A 16,854-nucleotide genomic window follows, 5' to 3' on the forward strand; every position below is an offset into this window, starting at 1 on the left:
ATGTGCCCAGGGAATGGGATTGGTGCTGCCTGGACACATCCCTGGGGGACAGGATGGGGGTGATGCCCAGGGTTTCTCCTCAGCTCCACCCAGATCTCCCCAGAGTGTTTGTGCCTGGAAGGGACAGGCAGGGATTGATGGTGGCCCAGAAGCCAAGAGTTGCAGCAGGAATGGGGGATGTTTGTGGGGCTGCTTGTTGTTGTGGGATGCAGTGGGATGGGTCCCCCAGCTCCCATCCCTGCATCCCAGGGAGTCCAGAAATCTAAAATCATAGAAACGTGAGTCAGTCACAAAATCATTATGGTTTGAAAAGACCTTTAGGATCATCAGCTCAGCAGCACCATCATGATCACCATGAACCCACGTCCTCAAGCGCCACATCCAATGCTTTGTGAGCACTTCCAGTGAGAAGATGAGAGGGGAAAATGGCCAAAATAAGGAGTCACTTGGGTGCCAGCCATGCCCACCCCTTCTCCACACCCCATTTGCCACTTCCAAGAGCCTTCTCCATGGAACCCTTGAGAGCCAGGCCCCAGGGAAGCACAAGGAGCCCCCCCAAGGTGAGTTCTGGTGAAAAAGCAGTTTCCCCCAGGCTCTGCCCCCCTGGTTGTTGCTCGTTACCAGCTGTGGGTAAGCACTGAACTGTAACTCCAGTGAAAAACACCTTTGGGTTCTTCTGCCAGGCATGGTCCCCAGAGCCTGGTGCCACTGCCTGGGGCCTCCCCAAACCTTCATCTTCTGCAGGCTGGGTTGTTTTTTTGCCAGTTCTGAGCATCTGATGGGTGCTGGGAACCAGCCCCAGCCTGACTTTGCATGCAAAGGGCCAGGAAGCAGGAGAAATAAAGTTTTCCAGGGAAAAACTGGCTCCATGAGGGAATGATGATGGGAGAGGTGCCTTCTCCTGGTTCTGTACATAGGGACAGCACTGCCAAGTCCCTGCTGCCATCACCCCTGGGTCTGGCTGGAAGAGCAGAGCCTGGCCCTGATGTCCCAGCAGGGCAAAGGGAAAGGGAAGCCCACGTGCTTGGCAGGCATTGGAGGGGTTTTTGTGGGGGGCTGGGGGAGCTGGGGCTGCAGATGGGAGCCGGGATGCTGGAGGTGCCTGGGAAGGCCCTGTGAGGTAAAAGCAGGAGTGGGGCACAAACTGAAGAAGGTTTGCAGTGTCAGTGGCCAAATCAGCCCCTGTGCTGCCTGAGGGCTCCTTGGCACCCTTAAAAGGCGCAGAGGGGCTTGGTCTCTCCTGGAGACCTCTGCGCTTATAGCAACCCTTACGTGGGGTGTAGGGGAACCCACGGGGAGGGTCCCATGTCCCCACGCCTCTTCCCCATGGCCCCTCTGGCTCCATGGCCTGCAGAGCAGAGCCACTGCCTGCAGCTGCACCTTCCCCACCTTCCCCAGCCCTTCCCTATTCACTGGGGTTTGGGTTTCACAGTGCCCAGGCTGCGCCCCCTCCCCTGCAGCCCCCGCCTGCGTGGCACTGCCCGCCTGCCCTGGGACGAGCTGTTCCAGCAGCAGCAAAAACAGCCGCAAGCAGTCCCCCAGGGACGTCAGCGGGGCCCGGGGGCGGCTCCTGGCTGACGCAGAACCTCCTTCACCCACCCCTGTCCTCTCCCAGTGATGCTCACCTGCTCCCACGCGGGTGGGGCTGGAGCCTGTGTGGGGAACTCGGGGGCTTGAACCTCCTCCAAACCCTCCCACAGCGGCGTCTCCTGGGGCTCCCGGTGTCAGCCAGCACCGGGGGCCTGGGGATGGGATGATGAGCAGAGCAGAAGCTCTGGGGGACAGCCCTGGGGCCCCCTGTGCAGGATGAGACCCCCAGGGTCCTGCTGAGGTTGGCAGGTCCAAGGCCAAGCACAGGGAGCCAAGGGAAGGGGTGTTCACCCCTCCCAGTGCAGGGAAAACATTCCTGTCCCAAGACACCCCAGCACACCTGGAATCGTAATAACAGATCATTTACAGTTGTTTATTGTAAGAAATGTACAAAGAAAAATGGCTTTAGCTCACACAAAACCTGCTCTGGGGCATTTCCCCATACCTGACGACACAAACGTAGAAGCAGCATTGATTGTGAACCACGATCCGGGCAGGTACTGCCGTGCCAGGCATGCTTCCCATGGAAACGCCAGCGACAGCAGTTCAGGCTCCTGCTGCAGAGAGCATCGACATGGAAATGAGAGCCCAAGGCCACGGGACGAGCCGAGTGTCCCTGGCTCTGCCACCTGGCTGGCAGCTCATGGGTCCAAGCCAAGCTCAGCACCGCTCCCGGCCGGCCTGGCCGTGATGGCAGCACCCAAAGCAGCCCGGGAAGAGAAGAGAATCATCAGAGTACAAAAAGAAAGAGCCTTTGGCTTCAGGAGCAGCCCTTATTTGAACTGGAAGAGGTTTTGGTTCATCTTTGTTTTGATCTCAAGAGGGTTTTTTTTCCCTTGAAGGCAGAAGGTGGTCAGAGGTGAACTTGGGGCCTTTTGCCCCATTTTTCACACAATCACAGAATGGTTTGGGTTGGAAGGGACCTCAAAGCTCATCCAGTGCCACCCCTGCCATGGCAGGGACACCTTCCACTATCCCAGGGTGCTCCAAGCCCTGTCCAACCTGGCCTTGGGAACACTTCAGGCATCCAGGGGCAGCCACAGCTGTGCCAGGGCTATTTTCCTTGATCTTTCCTTCTGCTCACGTGTGTGAAGAACAACAAATCCCTTTTCCCACTGGGAAAACGCTCCTCTGCCTGGAGGTTTCCTGGTGAGGACCTGCCTGGCCCATCCAGAATGTGCCACCGGGGCCTCTCTGCAGCCCCAGCCTAGGGAAGGATGCTCTGCCTGAGGATTTTGGGATTCACACCCCAATGGGACTGGTTATTACATGCAGCCACCTGGGGCTTGGCTGGGATTTAGGGCACCCCTAAAGCAGCTCGTGGAAAGGATCATTCAAACATCTGCTCCGATCCCTGGGGGTGCATCTCATTAATTAACACTAAGGAAGAGGACATTAGGAACTCCAACCAAGAGCACTCTGGCAACAGGGCTAGGAAAAAAAACCCTGGAGAGTTTTGTCCTGGGGACTGAGGATTCTTGGAGGATGTTTTCCAAACCCTGCCTTTGCCCATTGCTTTCCTGCCACAAAATGTGGATGGAAATGGGAAAACATTTAACTATAAACAGTGCTTACATTTGTCCTACAGAGACCTGAATGATTTCTGGTTTCAATGCATATTCAGAGACCTTGAAAACCTGATATTTAACCCTGAGAACAAATCTGCAGATGCTTTGCTTTGGCTTTGCAAACCAATTTTTAAGACATAATTGCACTTTCTGTTGTATGTAACAAAAACTAATCATCAAGCTTATTCAGAGGTTCAAAAGAAAGGTGCTACTTTAAGACTTTGGAGATTTTTGTTCACAAACCCTTCTGTTTTCCGTAATTATTCCTAATATTATTTCACTTGGCTCATCTTTCACCGGTTGCTTGGCTGCATTCTGGAAGAATAAAATACAGGAAAATCTCTTAATTGTGAAATAACATTAATAAATAATTACTTTAAGTGAAAGGACAACCATACTCTTCTGTTCATGCCTAAAGACCATCGTTACTGTGCTGAGATCATTTCAAAACTAACTTGTATCTCTTTCGCTGACAACAGATTTCACATTTGAGTTCTCATAAGAAAAAGAATTAAACTCTTTGCAAGTGCAGTGGGCAGTAAAACCCAGGATCAGGAGGAGATCCTGCTTTGAAATTCAAGGTGGTTGCTTGAAATATGTGAAATTAGCTCAATATCTAAGATCTAGAGATCTGTGCATGGAAGAGCTTTGAACAGGAGATACAAATGAAGTCTCTTTAGGCTTGGCCAGAGGTGGAATCTCCTTGTGTTACACCAGCGATTCCTTCACCACACGTTCCTTAGCCCAAGCCTGTGCTTCCTCAGGAGCACTCTGAGGTGTCTCTGAGCTGGGAATGGGCTCGAGGCCCAAGGCAGGGGCTGTCTCCACATCTGTCCCAGTGTTCCCATAGATCTCCTGCATTTTGGTGGCGATCAGTCCTTCCTTCTCGGGCGCGTCCTCGCCCAGAGCGTCCTGGCTGTGCCTGTACATGTAGGACGCCTGTTTCACCGAGCGCCTCAGGAGGTATCTCCGGAAAGCCCTCTGGATCTTGGTAGCACAGACCTCCTCATGTTTCCTCTTCAGGGTGGTGGTGATGGGTTCATAGGAAACTTTTGAGGGGTTGGCAGCCATGAACTTCTCCTCCATGGTGGCCTTCAGGGCATCCATCTCTCCTGAGTCTCCCAGCACTTCCTTAGTCAGGGCAAAGAGGATGTCTAGGCAGTGGATTTTGTCCCCAGCAACCATTGGTAGATCCATGGTGACAAGTTTGATCTTGTTGGGCTTGGGAACTCTGAGTGGCTCCTGCAAGGTGTCCACAAAGTCAGACAAGGTGCTGTAGGCGATGAACTGGGTGGCATCCGGGTCAAACTTCTCCCAAGTTTCATAAAACATTTCAAAATCGTCCTCACAGAGAGGCTCGCTGCTCTCCTCTGTGGCCACACTGAAGTTCTCCAGGATGATGGCAATGTACATGTTCACCACGATGAGGAAGGAGATGATGATGTAGCTGCAGAAGAAGAAGATGCCAATGGAGGGGTTCCCACAGTCTCCTTTCACTGAACTCCCAGGGTTCTCCAGCTCGGGGTCACAGTCCGGGGGGCCACTGTTGAGGATGGGGTTGAGGAGCCCATCCCACCCCGCTGACGTGGTGATCTGGAAGAGGCAGATGATGCTGTTCCCAAACGTTTCAAAGTTGAAGATGTCATCGATCCCTGACTCCTTCTTGACGTAGGCGAAGTTGGACATCCCGAAGATGGAGTAGATGAACATGACAAGGAAGAGCAGGAGGCCGATGTTGAACAGGGCGGGCAGGGACATCATCAGGGCAAAGAGGAGCGTCCGGATGCCTTTGGCTCCTCGGATCAGCCGGAGCACGCGGCCAATCCTCGCCAGACGGATGACCCTGAAGAGGGTGGGGGACACAAAGTACTTCTCGATGATGTCCGAGAGGACAATACCTGTGGAGGGATGAAGGACAGATGAGTTTGCTGTGCCACCAACACGGGGTGAAGGGATGCTGCTCCACTCTGGGCAGACACAGTGAGGTGAGGCCACTCCTGATGTTCCTCTAGTGACAGGGAAAACATTAAAAAATAGCCTCTGAGGACAGACCCAAGGGTTAAACTCTGGCTGCTCTGTTTCAGAGAAAGAGAACACCAAGGGAAATAACACCAAGGAGGAGCAGAGCCAGCCTGGTGGCCCCAAGTGGCCTCACATCTCTCATGTCTCAGGGTCCTGCTGCCTTGGTCCTGCTCAAAGGATGGGTGCAAGCAGGGTCCAGTGACAGCTCAGTGGGTGTGGATTGGTGATTCCACTTCCACTCTTCATTGTCCAGTGGGATCCCTGAGGGACCAGTGGGAGCAGCAGGACTCACCTAGGATGGAGAGGATGACCACCACAAAGTCGAAGATGTTCCAGCCCACAGTGAAAAAGTAGTGGCGCAGGGCAAACATCTTGAGCACGCACTCCCCAGTGAAGATGACAATGAAGACCAGGTTTATCTTGTAGAGGACAGAGGTTTTGAGCTCGCTCTGGTCATCTGTTTCTACCATCATGGTCACCATGTTCAGGCAAATCAGGATCATGATGGTGATGTCAAACACTTGCTTGGTAACAAAGTCAAACACTTTCCCTTGGACTTTGTTCTGCAGTGAGGGACACAAGGGCGATGATGGAGCAGCAGAGGAGAGGTGGGAACGCACGACAGACACAAAAATAAAACAAGAGAAAGAGAAGAAGGAACCATATTTACAAGTGTGGAAACCTCAGGGTTGTGGCCAGCATTGCTCTCATAGCCTCAAAAGTTATGGGGGGAGAATTCCCAGCACCTCTCCGGATGGAGCACACCTGGGAATGCTACAGCCAGGAGGAGTTGGGCACAGGGCAAAATCACTTGCTAATTACACCCACAGCTAATAGGGCACAAATTAACACATGAGAAGGATCTCCCAAATCACAACTGAGAATGTTTTGGCCAGACCAGGGTCCCTTTGGGGGGTGGAAAGCTGAGCCCAGCTCCCTTCCAGAGAGAGAGAGGAGCTGGGAGCCAAACTAGGAAAAAACCCAAATTCCTGCAAAAGAAGCCCCATCACTGCCCTTGCCAGCAGACCAAGGGCTAAAGAGCAGACACAAAGGAGGTGGCCTGATGTCAACCTCTTCTGATGTCCCAGCTCTTGGCCAGGTCCTGTCTGAAGAGTAACAGGGCAAATGGACCCTTCTCATTCCCTTTGGGACAGCTGGTGGCTTGAAGCGTTCCCTGTGTGCTCCACTCCAGGAGGATGAGCCCAACATACCGCTGGCCTGGGGATGGGCTTCTGGGGTTTCTTGGAGCCCAGCTTCTTCATGGCGTTGTAGTATTTCTTCTGCTCTTCCGTCATGAAGATGTCTTTGCCTCCAAAGTATAAAGGGAGTCACTGCTGTTAGTCTCAGGAATTCTCTTCCCACCAAGTGTATCTGACCATGTCCTTTCCCACCATCCAGCCCCTCAGAGATCCCACTGGGAGCAGTGTGTCCTCTCTGTGTCCTGCAGACCGTGCTCAGCACCACCAGAGTGCTTGGCCCTGCCCACCCTCCGCCTGCCCCCTGCTCAGGGCTGTCAGTCCTGAGCTACTGGCTTGGAAGCAGAAGTTGAGCCTCAACCTCGTGCATAGGAAAATGATCCCAGGGTGGGAAAAGAAAACAAAAATGATGGCCCAGGCAAGAGAAAACACAGCTTCCCTTTGCTTCCTCCCTCTGCACCCATCATAAGTCCTCTGTAACTGCCATGACCAGGACACAAAGCTGCATGTGCCGTTTGTCCAGTGCAGGAAGCACTAATGGATAAGAACTCTGGGATCCATCCTAGCCCCAGACATGGTGGCCCTGGTCCCATCACCCCACCGTTGTGCTGGTCCCCTCCAACTTAGAGCAGCACCTCAGGAGCTGGAAAATACTCATCTTTTTCTTCTGCTGGTTGAAGTTGTCGATGATGACGCCGATGAAGAGATTCAGGGTGAAGAAGGCACCAAAGATGATGAAGATGACAAAATAGATGTACATGTAGAGGTTGATCTCGTACTGTGGCTGCTCTTCAATCTGGCCAGGAAAGATGGGAAATGTGAGACTGACCCTGTCTCAAAAGGGGGTCCCCAAGTCCTCAGATAAGGGCTTGTGGTGTTTGGACAGAGCCAGGGGATGGCTGCTGCAAAACTTTTGGTTGTGTGTTCCCAGGAGTAGCAGCCATGGGAAGGTACATCCATGTGACACTGACTGAGGGACAAGGACATGCTGACCCCCAATCCCACAGCATGGCTGGGGAATGGGAAGGGATGTCCTTTGCAGTGATATTAATGAGCAAATGAGCTTCTTCCCAATAATCAGTATTCCAAAGGCTAAAATATATCTGAGAGGGGAAAGAAAATGTGGGTTAATTTGTCACACCAGCACAGTTGGGTGACACCACCTGACAACCCTGGACAATGCTCCTAATCCAAGGAGCATCCCTTAATCCTGCTCTGTGTTTGATCAGAGGCACCCCAAGGTGACCCCATTGGCTTCCCCCACTTTGAAGAAAGCTTTTGGCAGAACAGGGAGGATTTTCTCCCAAACCAGCTTTGCCCCAGGTGGGACAGAGGCCTGAGGGACTTTCAGAGGGTGATGGAAGCGTGCTAAAGAAAGGCAATTAAAACCACCCCTTCAGACCTGTGGGTGTATGGGGTGACCCCCAATGTGACTGGAGAACAGTAGGAAACCCTTTCTGCTGCGGGGACACATTTGGGGATGGATCACAGCCTTTGCACAGCACTCTTCAAACACTTGGGTTCTTTAAATAACTCATTGAACCCAATGGTTAAACGCTGGCTGCTCTGTTCTCATAACCCATTAACTGCTCAAGGCAAACCAGGCACTTTCTCCAGGATGGGATGAGCTTTCCCAGCTAGAGGGGTCATGGAGGACATCATGTCACAGCAGGCAGAAGGATGAGCCTTTAGGTTGGAGGAGTGGGGGAAGAACAGGGATTTTGGCCCCTGGAACTGAAGCTGAGAGGATTCAGCCCCAGCTATGGGGCAGGGTGGGAGCCCAGTGTGGGGCCAGGCTGCAGGTGACAATGACATGGGTGGCACAGGGACACATGGCTGCCCTTTTCGAGGCTGTGCACCTCAGCAGGAGGATGTTGTGGCTGTCCAGGTGTCCAGGGCTGGATTGGACAGAGCTTGGAGCAACCTGGGATAGTGGAAGGTGTCACTGCCCATGGCAGGGGGAGGCACTGGATGGTTTTTAGGGTCACTTCCAACACACACTGTGATGGGATTCCATGGCTGATACATTCTGGGGGTTTCTCCACCCTGTAGCCCATGTCCTGGCTGAAGTAATGGGTGGGATGCAGGCAGTCCCCAGCACCAAAAGGCAGAGCCAGAGGTACTGCTGTAGCCAAGGATCCATCTCAGCCTCAGTTTTGGGATCCTGTTCCCAGTCTGCCAAGGGGAATCCACCCCTGGAATCAGCAATGTGTCCCTGCGTGTCGCCTCACCTCACGCGAGTCCACGGCTGCGTACATTATGTCCATCCAGCCTTTGAAGGTTGCCTGTGGAAACAGGAATGGTCAGACTTGGAGTTTTCCAGCATAAAGGATTCTGTGACTCTATGGCAGTGGAGAAGAATGTATTTTCTGGGAGTTGTTTGGGGCTGGGAAGAAAAGGAAGGTGATGGGTGCATGTCTGTGGTTTAGCTCTGAGCACTCCAGCTTCTCTGTGGGAATGGCAGGAGAGGAATGTGAGTTGAATCCACAAGAAAAACGTCCCAGAAATATGGAAATTCCCATGTGAATATGCATGGACCGTTCTGGGGCTGAGGCTACCAGTGACTTCCCAAAACACCACTGCAAACAAGGCAGGGAAAAGAAGCAATCGACTTTTTTCTCCCTTTGACTTCGAAGTCATTTTCCCCAAAGGCAGAGCTGTGCCAGGGACAGCTGCCTCATTTCCAGTCCAAACTCTGCCACCTCCATAGTCCTGACCTCCATATCCTTCCTCTGGTTCTGCTGAATTCCCATCCTAGTAGGGGGGGGAGACTACACCAAACTTTTTATAGGATCTCCACTGCATCTCTTACAGCCTTTTGCTGCTGATTTGTTAAACAAAAGGTCTGCACATCATGTTTCCTGAATCTGATGGGACAACAAGGCTGAAGAGGAAGCTGAATTTAGAAGCAGGGTCATCAGCTGGGGCTGTTTTCTGATTCTGCAGCCACCAGTTCCCCTGGATCTGATGGGAGTTTGCCTCATAATGGAGCCCACACCTATATTTTTGTTAGAGCTGTGGTGAGCAGTTCCCCTTTGCTGCCCTGCCCAGCTGTGGGGAGTTCAGTGGAACGCGGGTGTGTTCACCCACTGCCTGCAGGGGACACACGTGCCCTTTTTCCAGTCGTCACCCACCCCACACAAAGTCCCACAGCCTACAGACTGAACTTTCCAAAGGGGTGCAGGGGTAAGACAGAGCCTCGACTCCTGCACCCCGTGCTGTGCAGGGGCTGCTTTGCCCTGTCTGCACCTATCTGTAGCAGCTCCCTGGTGACACCTGCCCCTCCCATTTTCTACCCTGTCCCTTTTCCTCCTTGGCTAGGAGGAAACCCCTTCCTAAAGGTTTTTTTGGTGTTAAAAACCAGCTTTGGAGCTAAGAAGCAGCTAAGAAACCTTATCCCACATTAGTCCTGATGCTCATCTCAGTGCCCTGCTCCACACATCTTGGACGGTGACACCCAATGTTGTGACGTACCACCTGCAGCAGGGACAGGTATCCCAAGCCCACGTTGTCGAAGTTGACCTTGACGTTGACCCATCTGACCTCGTTGGTGTGGAGCAGGGCCATGCAGTCGCTCTTGTTGTTGACCACGTTGATGTCGAAGAGCTCACCCGTGGTGGTGTTGACACACCTGTAGTACTTCCCTGCGAACAGGTTCACCCCCATGATGCTGAAGATCAGCCAGAAGATGAGGCAGACCAGCAGGACGTTCATGATGGAGGGGATGGCACCCAGCAAGGCATTCACCACCACCTGCAAGGAGAGAAAAAACCTTGCAGGACCTGGATGGGACCTTCATGTCCCCATGCCCCAACCTTGCCCTCCCCAGCAGCACTGAGTGAGGTCAGACTGGACCAAAGGTACCTTAGCATTGATCCCACCGATTTTGGGGCCCCTGAAAACCAACTGGGATGTCTGTGATGTAGGGGACTGCTGAAGGCTCTCACATCTCTGTCAGGGCCAGCAGCACATGGGGACACACTTACCCTCATGCCCTCAAACCGGGACAGAGCACGCAGAGGTCGCAGAGCCCTCAATGTCCGCAGGGATTTGATGGCTCCCAGCTCGGAGTATCCCAGCCAGTTTGCTGTCAGGCTGACCAGGGACACCTGGAAGGAGCCCAAGTGATCAGCAGCGCCTCAGATGGAAACACAACTGCAGCTCCTGCCCTTCCCTCTCTCCCCAGTCACTCAGGCTGGTTGTCATCCTCTAGCCCTGGGGCAAAGACATTGAGTCCTTGGGGTCCCTGGTGGCCGGACACCTCAAGAGTCACAGAATCCCAGAATGGTTTGGGTTGGAAGGGACTTTAAAGACCACCCAGTCCTACCTCCTGCCAAGGCAGGGACACCTTTCACTGACCCAGGCTGCTCCAAGCCCCATCCAACCTGGCCTTGGACACTGCCAGGGATGGGGCAGACTGACACCTCTTGAATGTGAGGGTGGAATTGATGTGGGGCACAGAAAGGACAGATTGCTCTGTCACGGACCATTTGGGAGACCCTGTATCCCTTTACAGCTCTACTGGGCCTGGTGGAACTTCAGGGGCTGTTCTTGGCTTGGGTGTAAAACAGAAGGGTTTGAAAGGTTCCTGCCACCAGGAATGAAGTGTTGCTTCCTATGGGGGACCATTATTTTAGGTAATGGTGTAAGCCCTCATTCCACAGCCACCCCATTATCCTCTAAAGTACAATCTGGGTTCATTAAGAGCCCCTAACGCCCCCAAGCCCCTTGGCTTGGCCCTGCTTATCACATACATCCACGATGAGGAAATCCAGCCAGCACCAGGCATTGGTGAAGTACACCTTGAAGCCATAGGCCACCCACTTGAGCAGCATCTCGATGACGAAGATGTAGGAGAAGACCTTGTCTGCGTATTCCAGGATGGTGCGGATCACCTTGCGCTGCTCAATGTAGATGTCCTCAAAAGCCTGCAAGGGGCATGGAGCTAGGTGGCAGTCATCTTCCATGGAGAACCCCATGGAGCTACCTGACAGTCATCTTCCATGGAGAACCCCATGGAGCTACCTGACAGTCATCTTCCCTGGGACCTGTGGCATCCCAGAGCACACCCATGCTGGCATCTCCCTGCTTTCCCAGGGCTTGGGAAGCTGGGAGCCTAAGGATGACTGGTGCATGAGGACCTGATCAACGTGGGGTCCAGCTCCTGTTTGCAAGTCCCTGTTGGCTTTGTGGGGTTGGACCCAAAGCAGAGCTTCCCTGAAGCCAAAGTCCAGCTGCATCCAATTCCCAGGTGTCAGCTCAAACCCCAGGATAACCAATCCACACCTTGGGATGCTTTGGGAGCTTTGAAAATGCCATGAGGAGTTTGGGTGAGTGCTACCTCACGTCTTGAGTAAGCACTCAGAGGTAGGGGAGTGGTGCCCAGGTGTTGCACAGCTGGTGTAGCACAGCTTTCAATTCCTGCACCAGCTACAACCTCAGATATCCCCAAACCACCTCAGAGTGAGCTGCAGACACGTAAAGTGTCTGAAAGCCCTCTCAGTCCCTCTGTTCCCCTTCCCTCTCTCTTCACCTCCAAACCTGCAGAGAAGTTGGCATTTCCTGCTTTAAATCCAGCCCAAACACTTGGAGAACAACACCAGGCCAACACAGATAATTAATTAGGTTGATTTAACAGAACACCCAGGTTCTGAGAGGGGGAACCAGGCACTGATGGAGGTGCTGAACAGCAAAATAAAAACCATGAACTGTTTGTCAGGCACTTCCTGACAGCCAGTGACGGTGGTGATGAAATGAGAAACCACAGGAAGCTCAATAAATGGTTCAGATGGTTCATAGCTGGCATTAAGAGCAGGAGTGGGGGCTGTAGGCAGTGCCATCCCCTCAAGCCCATGGACCACAGCCCGTGGATGATGGCCCAGCGATGCTGGGGAGGATGGCCAGGGGGTACCAGGACTCCTGGAGGATGTTAGACCTGAGCCAGATGGGGTTTGAAATCAAACCTCTGCCCACAGCTGGATTATTTGTCCCAGGAGATGCCCAGAGCCTGGGCTCCCCCCAGCTGGGAAGCTGCTGCAGAGCCCTTGGGACAGGGGAAAGGTGAGACCTACCAGTGCCCCGCTGCTGAGGAGGATCATGAAGACGATGAAGGTCTCAAACCAGTCATGTTCCACGATGAGGAAGCAGGTTTTCCTGAGGTTCCACCAAACCTTCCCCTTCTCACTGGTGATGTCCACGTAGAGGCAGGGGAACCTCTTCACACAGCCTGGGAACACAGGGCTGGGGGTCACTCCCGGCCAGGGTGTTCTCACTGTTCCCAGTTTTATTGGCATTTTAAACCCTCCCTGGTGGAAGTTGGACCAGGATCCTGCTGGGTGTAGTGGGGTGCACAAGGGGAGCTCCATGGAGATCATCTCTGTGGTGGTACAGGAAGATTTGGACTTGGGGCTGAGCTCAGGGAGCCTGGGGGCCCCTGTGCTGCAAGAATTGGTTGGCAGTGGCCCCTCCACCCCCATTTCCCCCTCTCCACCCCCGTTTCCCCCTCTCCACAGGGTCTCCAGCCCTGCTCTGTCCCTCACCTTCAGTGAAACACTCCTCGGGCTCATTGCTCTCCTCAGCCACTTCTGCCACCTCCTCCTCCTCGGGCGCGGGGGGTTTGTAATCCACGGTGCTGCACATGGACGAGGCGTTGTCGCTGGACAGGGGGTTCTGCAGAGGGACAGGAATTCAGGCCAGGCTCCTGGGCTTTGGCTGCCTCCAGCCATGCTCCTCCTGCCCCAGAGAGCCCAGGCAGGACCAGATGGGTGGTGGGACCCCCTTGTTTGGAGGATGCTCCGAGTCCCTCTCCTATGGACACAAAGCCCAGAAGCTGTTCAGTCATCCAGGGCTGCAAACCTTGGAGGATTGTTGGTACCTGAGCTTTGCTTTTCATCCAGTTTCAGAGGGACAAAAGCTCCCCTGATTCCAGCCTTCCTCCCAGCACAGCAGCTCCATCTCCCAATCCACCTGTGCCACCACCTCAGGCTGATTTTCTCACCACCTCCTCCTCTTCTGTGTGTCCCCATCCAAGAATTGCTCTGCCAACCCCTGCTTTGCTGCAGAAACCCAAGCAGCCTCTCCTTTCTCCTCCCTCTGGCTCGGCTCCTGCTGAAGGGCCCTCAGCCCAAGGTTCACCCAAGTTCAAAACCTGCATCCCAAATACCTTTCTTCAGCTCCAGCCTGCTCCACAGCTCAGCTTGGCTGCCTTCCCAGACACCACTCAGCAAGGCCAGAGGGGCTGATAACAAGAGAAAACCTTGGCAAGGCCCTGGGACTCTTTTCCCTCTGATTTTTTTTGTTGGTTTTTTTTTTTGGCTTTCTGAGAAGCCCTCTTGCAACACTTGAGGAATGGGCAGATCCCCAGCCCTGCCTATCCTACCTGGGAGCAGCAGGAGCCAGAGGATCCTTTTTCCAGCACAGGAAGGTGTTGTCTCACATGGGAAGGAGATAATCCTCCCCTCAGGTTGCTCCTGCTTTTGGTAATCCATAAAGGAGCTGCTCCAGCCTCCAAAAAACAGGAAAAAGCCCCTGGGGGAGGGGGGCTTGTCACTGCCCACAGCTTCAGGGGCCACAGCCACCTCTCTGTGAGGAAATTTTGCTTTAGGGACACGCAGGAGAGGACACAGCAGCAGGGGTGGCACCAGCTCACAGCTGGTGGCTCTCAAGGACCACTGGGACCACCCTCAGTTGAGGCCGGGAGGGAGGGACAGGAGGGGCAGCGGATTAGGGAGTCTCAGCACGGAGCCAGGCAAGATGTGAGCCCAGGGGAGGACACACAGGAGCCCCAGGTCTGCCCCCAGGAGAGCCTCACACAGGGGGATGGTGGGGACAAAGCAGTGCAACTGCCCTGGAGATGTGGGGGAAGGTCCAAAAGGCCATTGGATGGCTCATGGAACCCAGGAGTTCTGTGGGTGGACACAGGGCTGGTTCTCCTGGGTGGGGACAGGGATAAAACCCATCCCTAGGGGCTTCTGAGCCCTCCCACACCTGGAACCAGCAGGTTTGGAGAGCAATTTCCATCACACTCCTGGCACAGCATCTCCAGCCTGGCTGGGGCTTTCCCCCTGATCCAGGACTTTCCCATCCTTTCCCATCCTTGGTGCTGCACACCCTGACTCAGCCCATGACCCCACAGTTCACAGCACTAAGAATCATGGAATTGTTCAGGTTGGAAAAGCCTACTGAGACCATTGAGTCCAGCAGTGCCAAGGCCACCACCGATCCATGTCCCCAAATGTCACATCCATGTGGCTTTTAAACCACTCCAAGGATGAGGCCTCCACCCCTGCCCTGAGCAGCTGTGCCAGGGCTGGGCAACCCTTTCAGTGAAGAAATTCTCCTTAATCTCCAATCCAAACCTCCCCTGGACCAGCCTGAGGCCGTTCCCTCTCCTCCTGTCCCTGTTCCTGGGAGCGGAGCCCGACGCCCCCGGCTGTCCCCTCCTGCCAGGGACTTGTGCAGAGCCACAGGGGCCCCCTGAGCCTCCTCTGCTCCAGGCTCAGTCCCTTTCCAGCTCCCTCAGCTCCATTGACAACATCCCTGTGCTGCAGCAGGGTCCGGAGCATCTCCGCAGGGTGGGATCCCCACGGGAGAAGTCCCTGGCAGAGCCCCGAGCCCCTGCACTCGTTCTGCAGAGCCACAGCCCAGCCCCGCTGCTTTGAGCTTGTCCTGGGGTGACTTTATGATACTGGTATCCCCAATCGTCTGGTTTATGTTATATATTAAGTTCTGCACCTTTAAGACTGGCTCTGAGAACAAGAGAGGGGGAAGAAGAAGCCGCAGTTTGGGTTAAAGAAAAACATCACTCCCACACATCCCGCTCCTGGACTGTGGTGTCTGCAGCACGGACAGACAGCGGGACAGAGCTTCTCTCTGGCTTTTAGTTAGTTTTAGCTAGCTGAGGCAGAGGAGTTCCCTGGACCTTTGTTTTTTTCCTTTTCTTGGATCTGTTCAAACCTGCTCTGGACTGAACACCCAGCCAAACCCCGGGAGCTCAGGCCTGTGGCCCACCGGGGCCTGGGCCTCGGCGCTTTCCAGCGCCAGAGGGACTGATAAGAACCTGAGCGAGCCGAGCTACACCACATGAAAAGGACTTTTCTTCTTAGACTTGCCATTCCATTGAACAGCAAGAGGTTTTATTATTTAACATTATTCAATTTCTGTTAAATAAACAGCTTTTTCCACTTCTCTCCAAGGAATTTTTTTCTTTTCCCAGACCAGTTGGTGGGGAGGGGCATTTCCCTGGGGAAATCCCCATTTGGAGTTTTCCTCCCTAATTTGCCTTAAACTAAGACAGAGCTGCAAAGAGAAATCAACCCACAAGACGCAAAATTGCAGCTGTGATGATCCTGCCGCTCTCATTTCCACCAAAAAAGAGCTTTTCCTTGGAAAGGAGCTGCTCTGGAAGTGGAGAGGATTTATCAGCACTGTGTGAGCAGCTCCGCGGTTCGGGCTCGTCACGGTGGGAGTGTCCCCGGAGCGAGCGGTGTGCGGGGCTCTGGCTCCATCTGGAGCTGATCCCCGGAGTGAGAACACACCCGGCTGCCACCAGCCCCGGGGAACAGCGCAAGGCTCCCACCAATTAGCACCTGCTTGCTAATTGTCATTTCACCTCGTATATACGGGCTGGGAGAGCAGGGGTGTTCAGCTTGGAGAAGGGAAGGGTCTGGGTCACCTCAGAGCCCCTTCCAGAGCCTAAAGGGGCTCCAGGAGAGCTGGAGAGGGACTGGGGACAAGGGATGGAGGGCCAGGAGCCAGGGAATGGCTCCCAGTGCCAGAGGGCAGGGCTGGATGGGATATTGGGCAGGAATTGTTCCCTGGCAGGGTGGGCAGGCCCTGGCACAGGGTGCCCAGAGCAGCTGGGGCTGCCCCTGGATCCCTGGCAGTGGCCAAGGCCAGGCTGGACATTGGGGCTGGAGCAGCCTGGGACAGTGGGAGGTGTCTCTGTCACGGCAGGGGATGGAATTAAATGGTCTTTGACACTCTTAGCAACCCAAATAATTTGTGGTTCTGTGATAAATTGCATCCATCATTACCCCTGCCTGGCCAGGGCCCCCTCATTTTTTAATGCACCCCCTTGGCTCCCACCTGAGTCAGCTTTGACTGAATTTAGGCAGCACACCCAGCAGCCCCGATGGGCTGAACTGGTATTTACAGTTTGAGAGGTGCCCTTTGCCTGCTGCATGTGCTGAGGAGCTGTGGCCAGCTCAGAGCTTTTCTGTGCAGTGTTTGGAGCTGGTGCTGTGGGCTGAATGCACCCTAAAGCCCAGAGCTGTGCCAGGATGGGTCCGATGGCTGCACACCAAGGTTTTCCCACCTGCTGGGAAGCACTTTGTGGTGACAGGGAGCTGAGGTCCACGGGGACCCCATGTGTCCTCTCCCATTGTGGCCAGGTTGGCAGTGGCATCACCTTTGCAGTGTGCCCAGTGTGCTGGGCACTGCTGCTGTGGGACTGGGGTTGTGACAGGAAAAATTTGGGG

At 54.1% G+C, this 16,854-nt stretch overlaps 1 protein-coding gene across 2 annotated transcripts in view; it reads right to left on the reverse strand.

Annotated features, from left to right (window-relative positions):
* Positions 1 to 1,999: 1,999 nt before the first annotated feature.
* SCN4A (sodium voltage-gated channel alpha subunit 4) overlaps positions 2,000 to 16,854 on the reverse strand; it is a 43,660-nt gene continuing 28,805 nt past the window's right edge. Inside the window, exons 14-23 of one of the 2 annotated variants that reach the window (XM_014261100.2) lie at positions 12,916 to 13,045; positions 12,448 to 12,602; positions 11,131 to 11,304; positions 10,363 to 10,485; positions 9,851 to 10,129; positions 8,608 to 8,661; positions 7,035 to 7,172; positions 6,392 to 6,496; positions 5,473 to 5,743; positions 2,000 to 5,056 (exon numbers count right to left, since the gene is read on the reverse strand). In XM_014261100.2, the coding sequence (XP_014116575.2) occupies positions 3,867 to 5,056; positions 5,473 to 5,743; positions 6,392 to 6,496; positions 7,035 to 7,172; positions 8,608 to 8,661; positions 9,851 to 10,129; positions 10,363 to 10,485; positions 11,131 to 11,304; positions 12,448 to 12,602; positions 12,916 to 13,045 (2,619 nt within the window). In that variant the 3' untranslated portion in view covers positions 2,000 to 3,866. The remainder of the gene's footprint in view (positions 5,057 to 5,472; positions 5,744 to 6,391; positions 6,497 to 7,034; positions 7,173 to 8,607; positions 8,662 to 9,850; positions 10,130 to 10,362; positions 10,486 to 11,130; positions 11,305 to 12,447; positions 12,603 to 12,915; positions 13,046 to 16,854) is intronic. The other variant, XM_088068101.1, reaches the window with a different exon arrangement.

The sequence above is a fragment of the Pseudopodoces humilis genome, chromosome 29 (genome assembly GCF_049639895.1).
Source record: "Pseudopodoces humilis isolate 2021_Gansu_Grassland_sample_001 chromosome 29, ASM4963989v1, whole genome shotgun sequence".
In the NCBI taxonomy this organism is placed as follows: Eukaryota; Metazoa; Chordata; class Aves; order Passeriformes; family Paridae; genus Pseudopodoces; species Pseudopodoces humilis.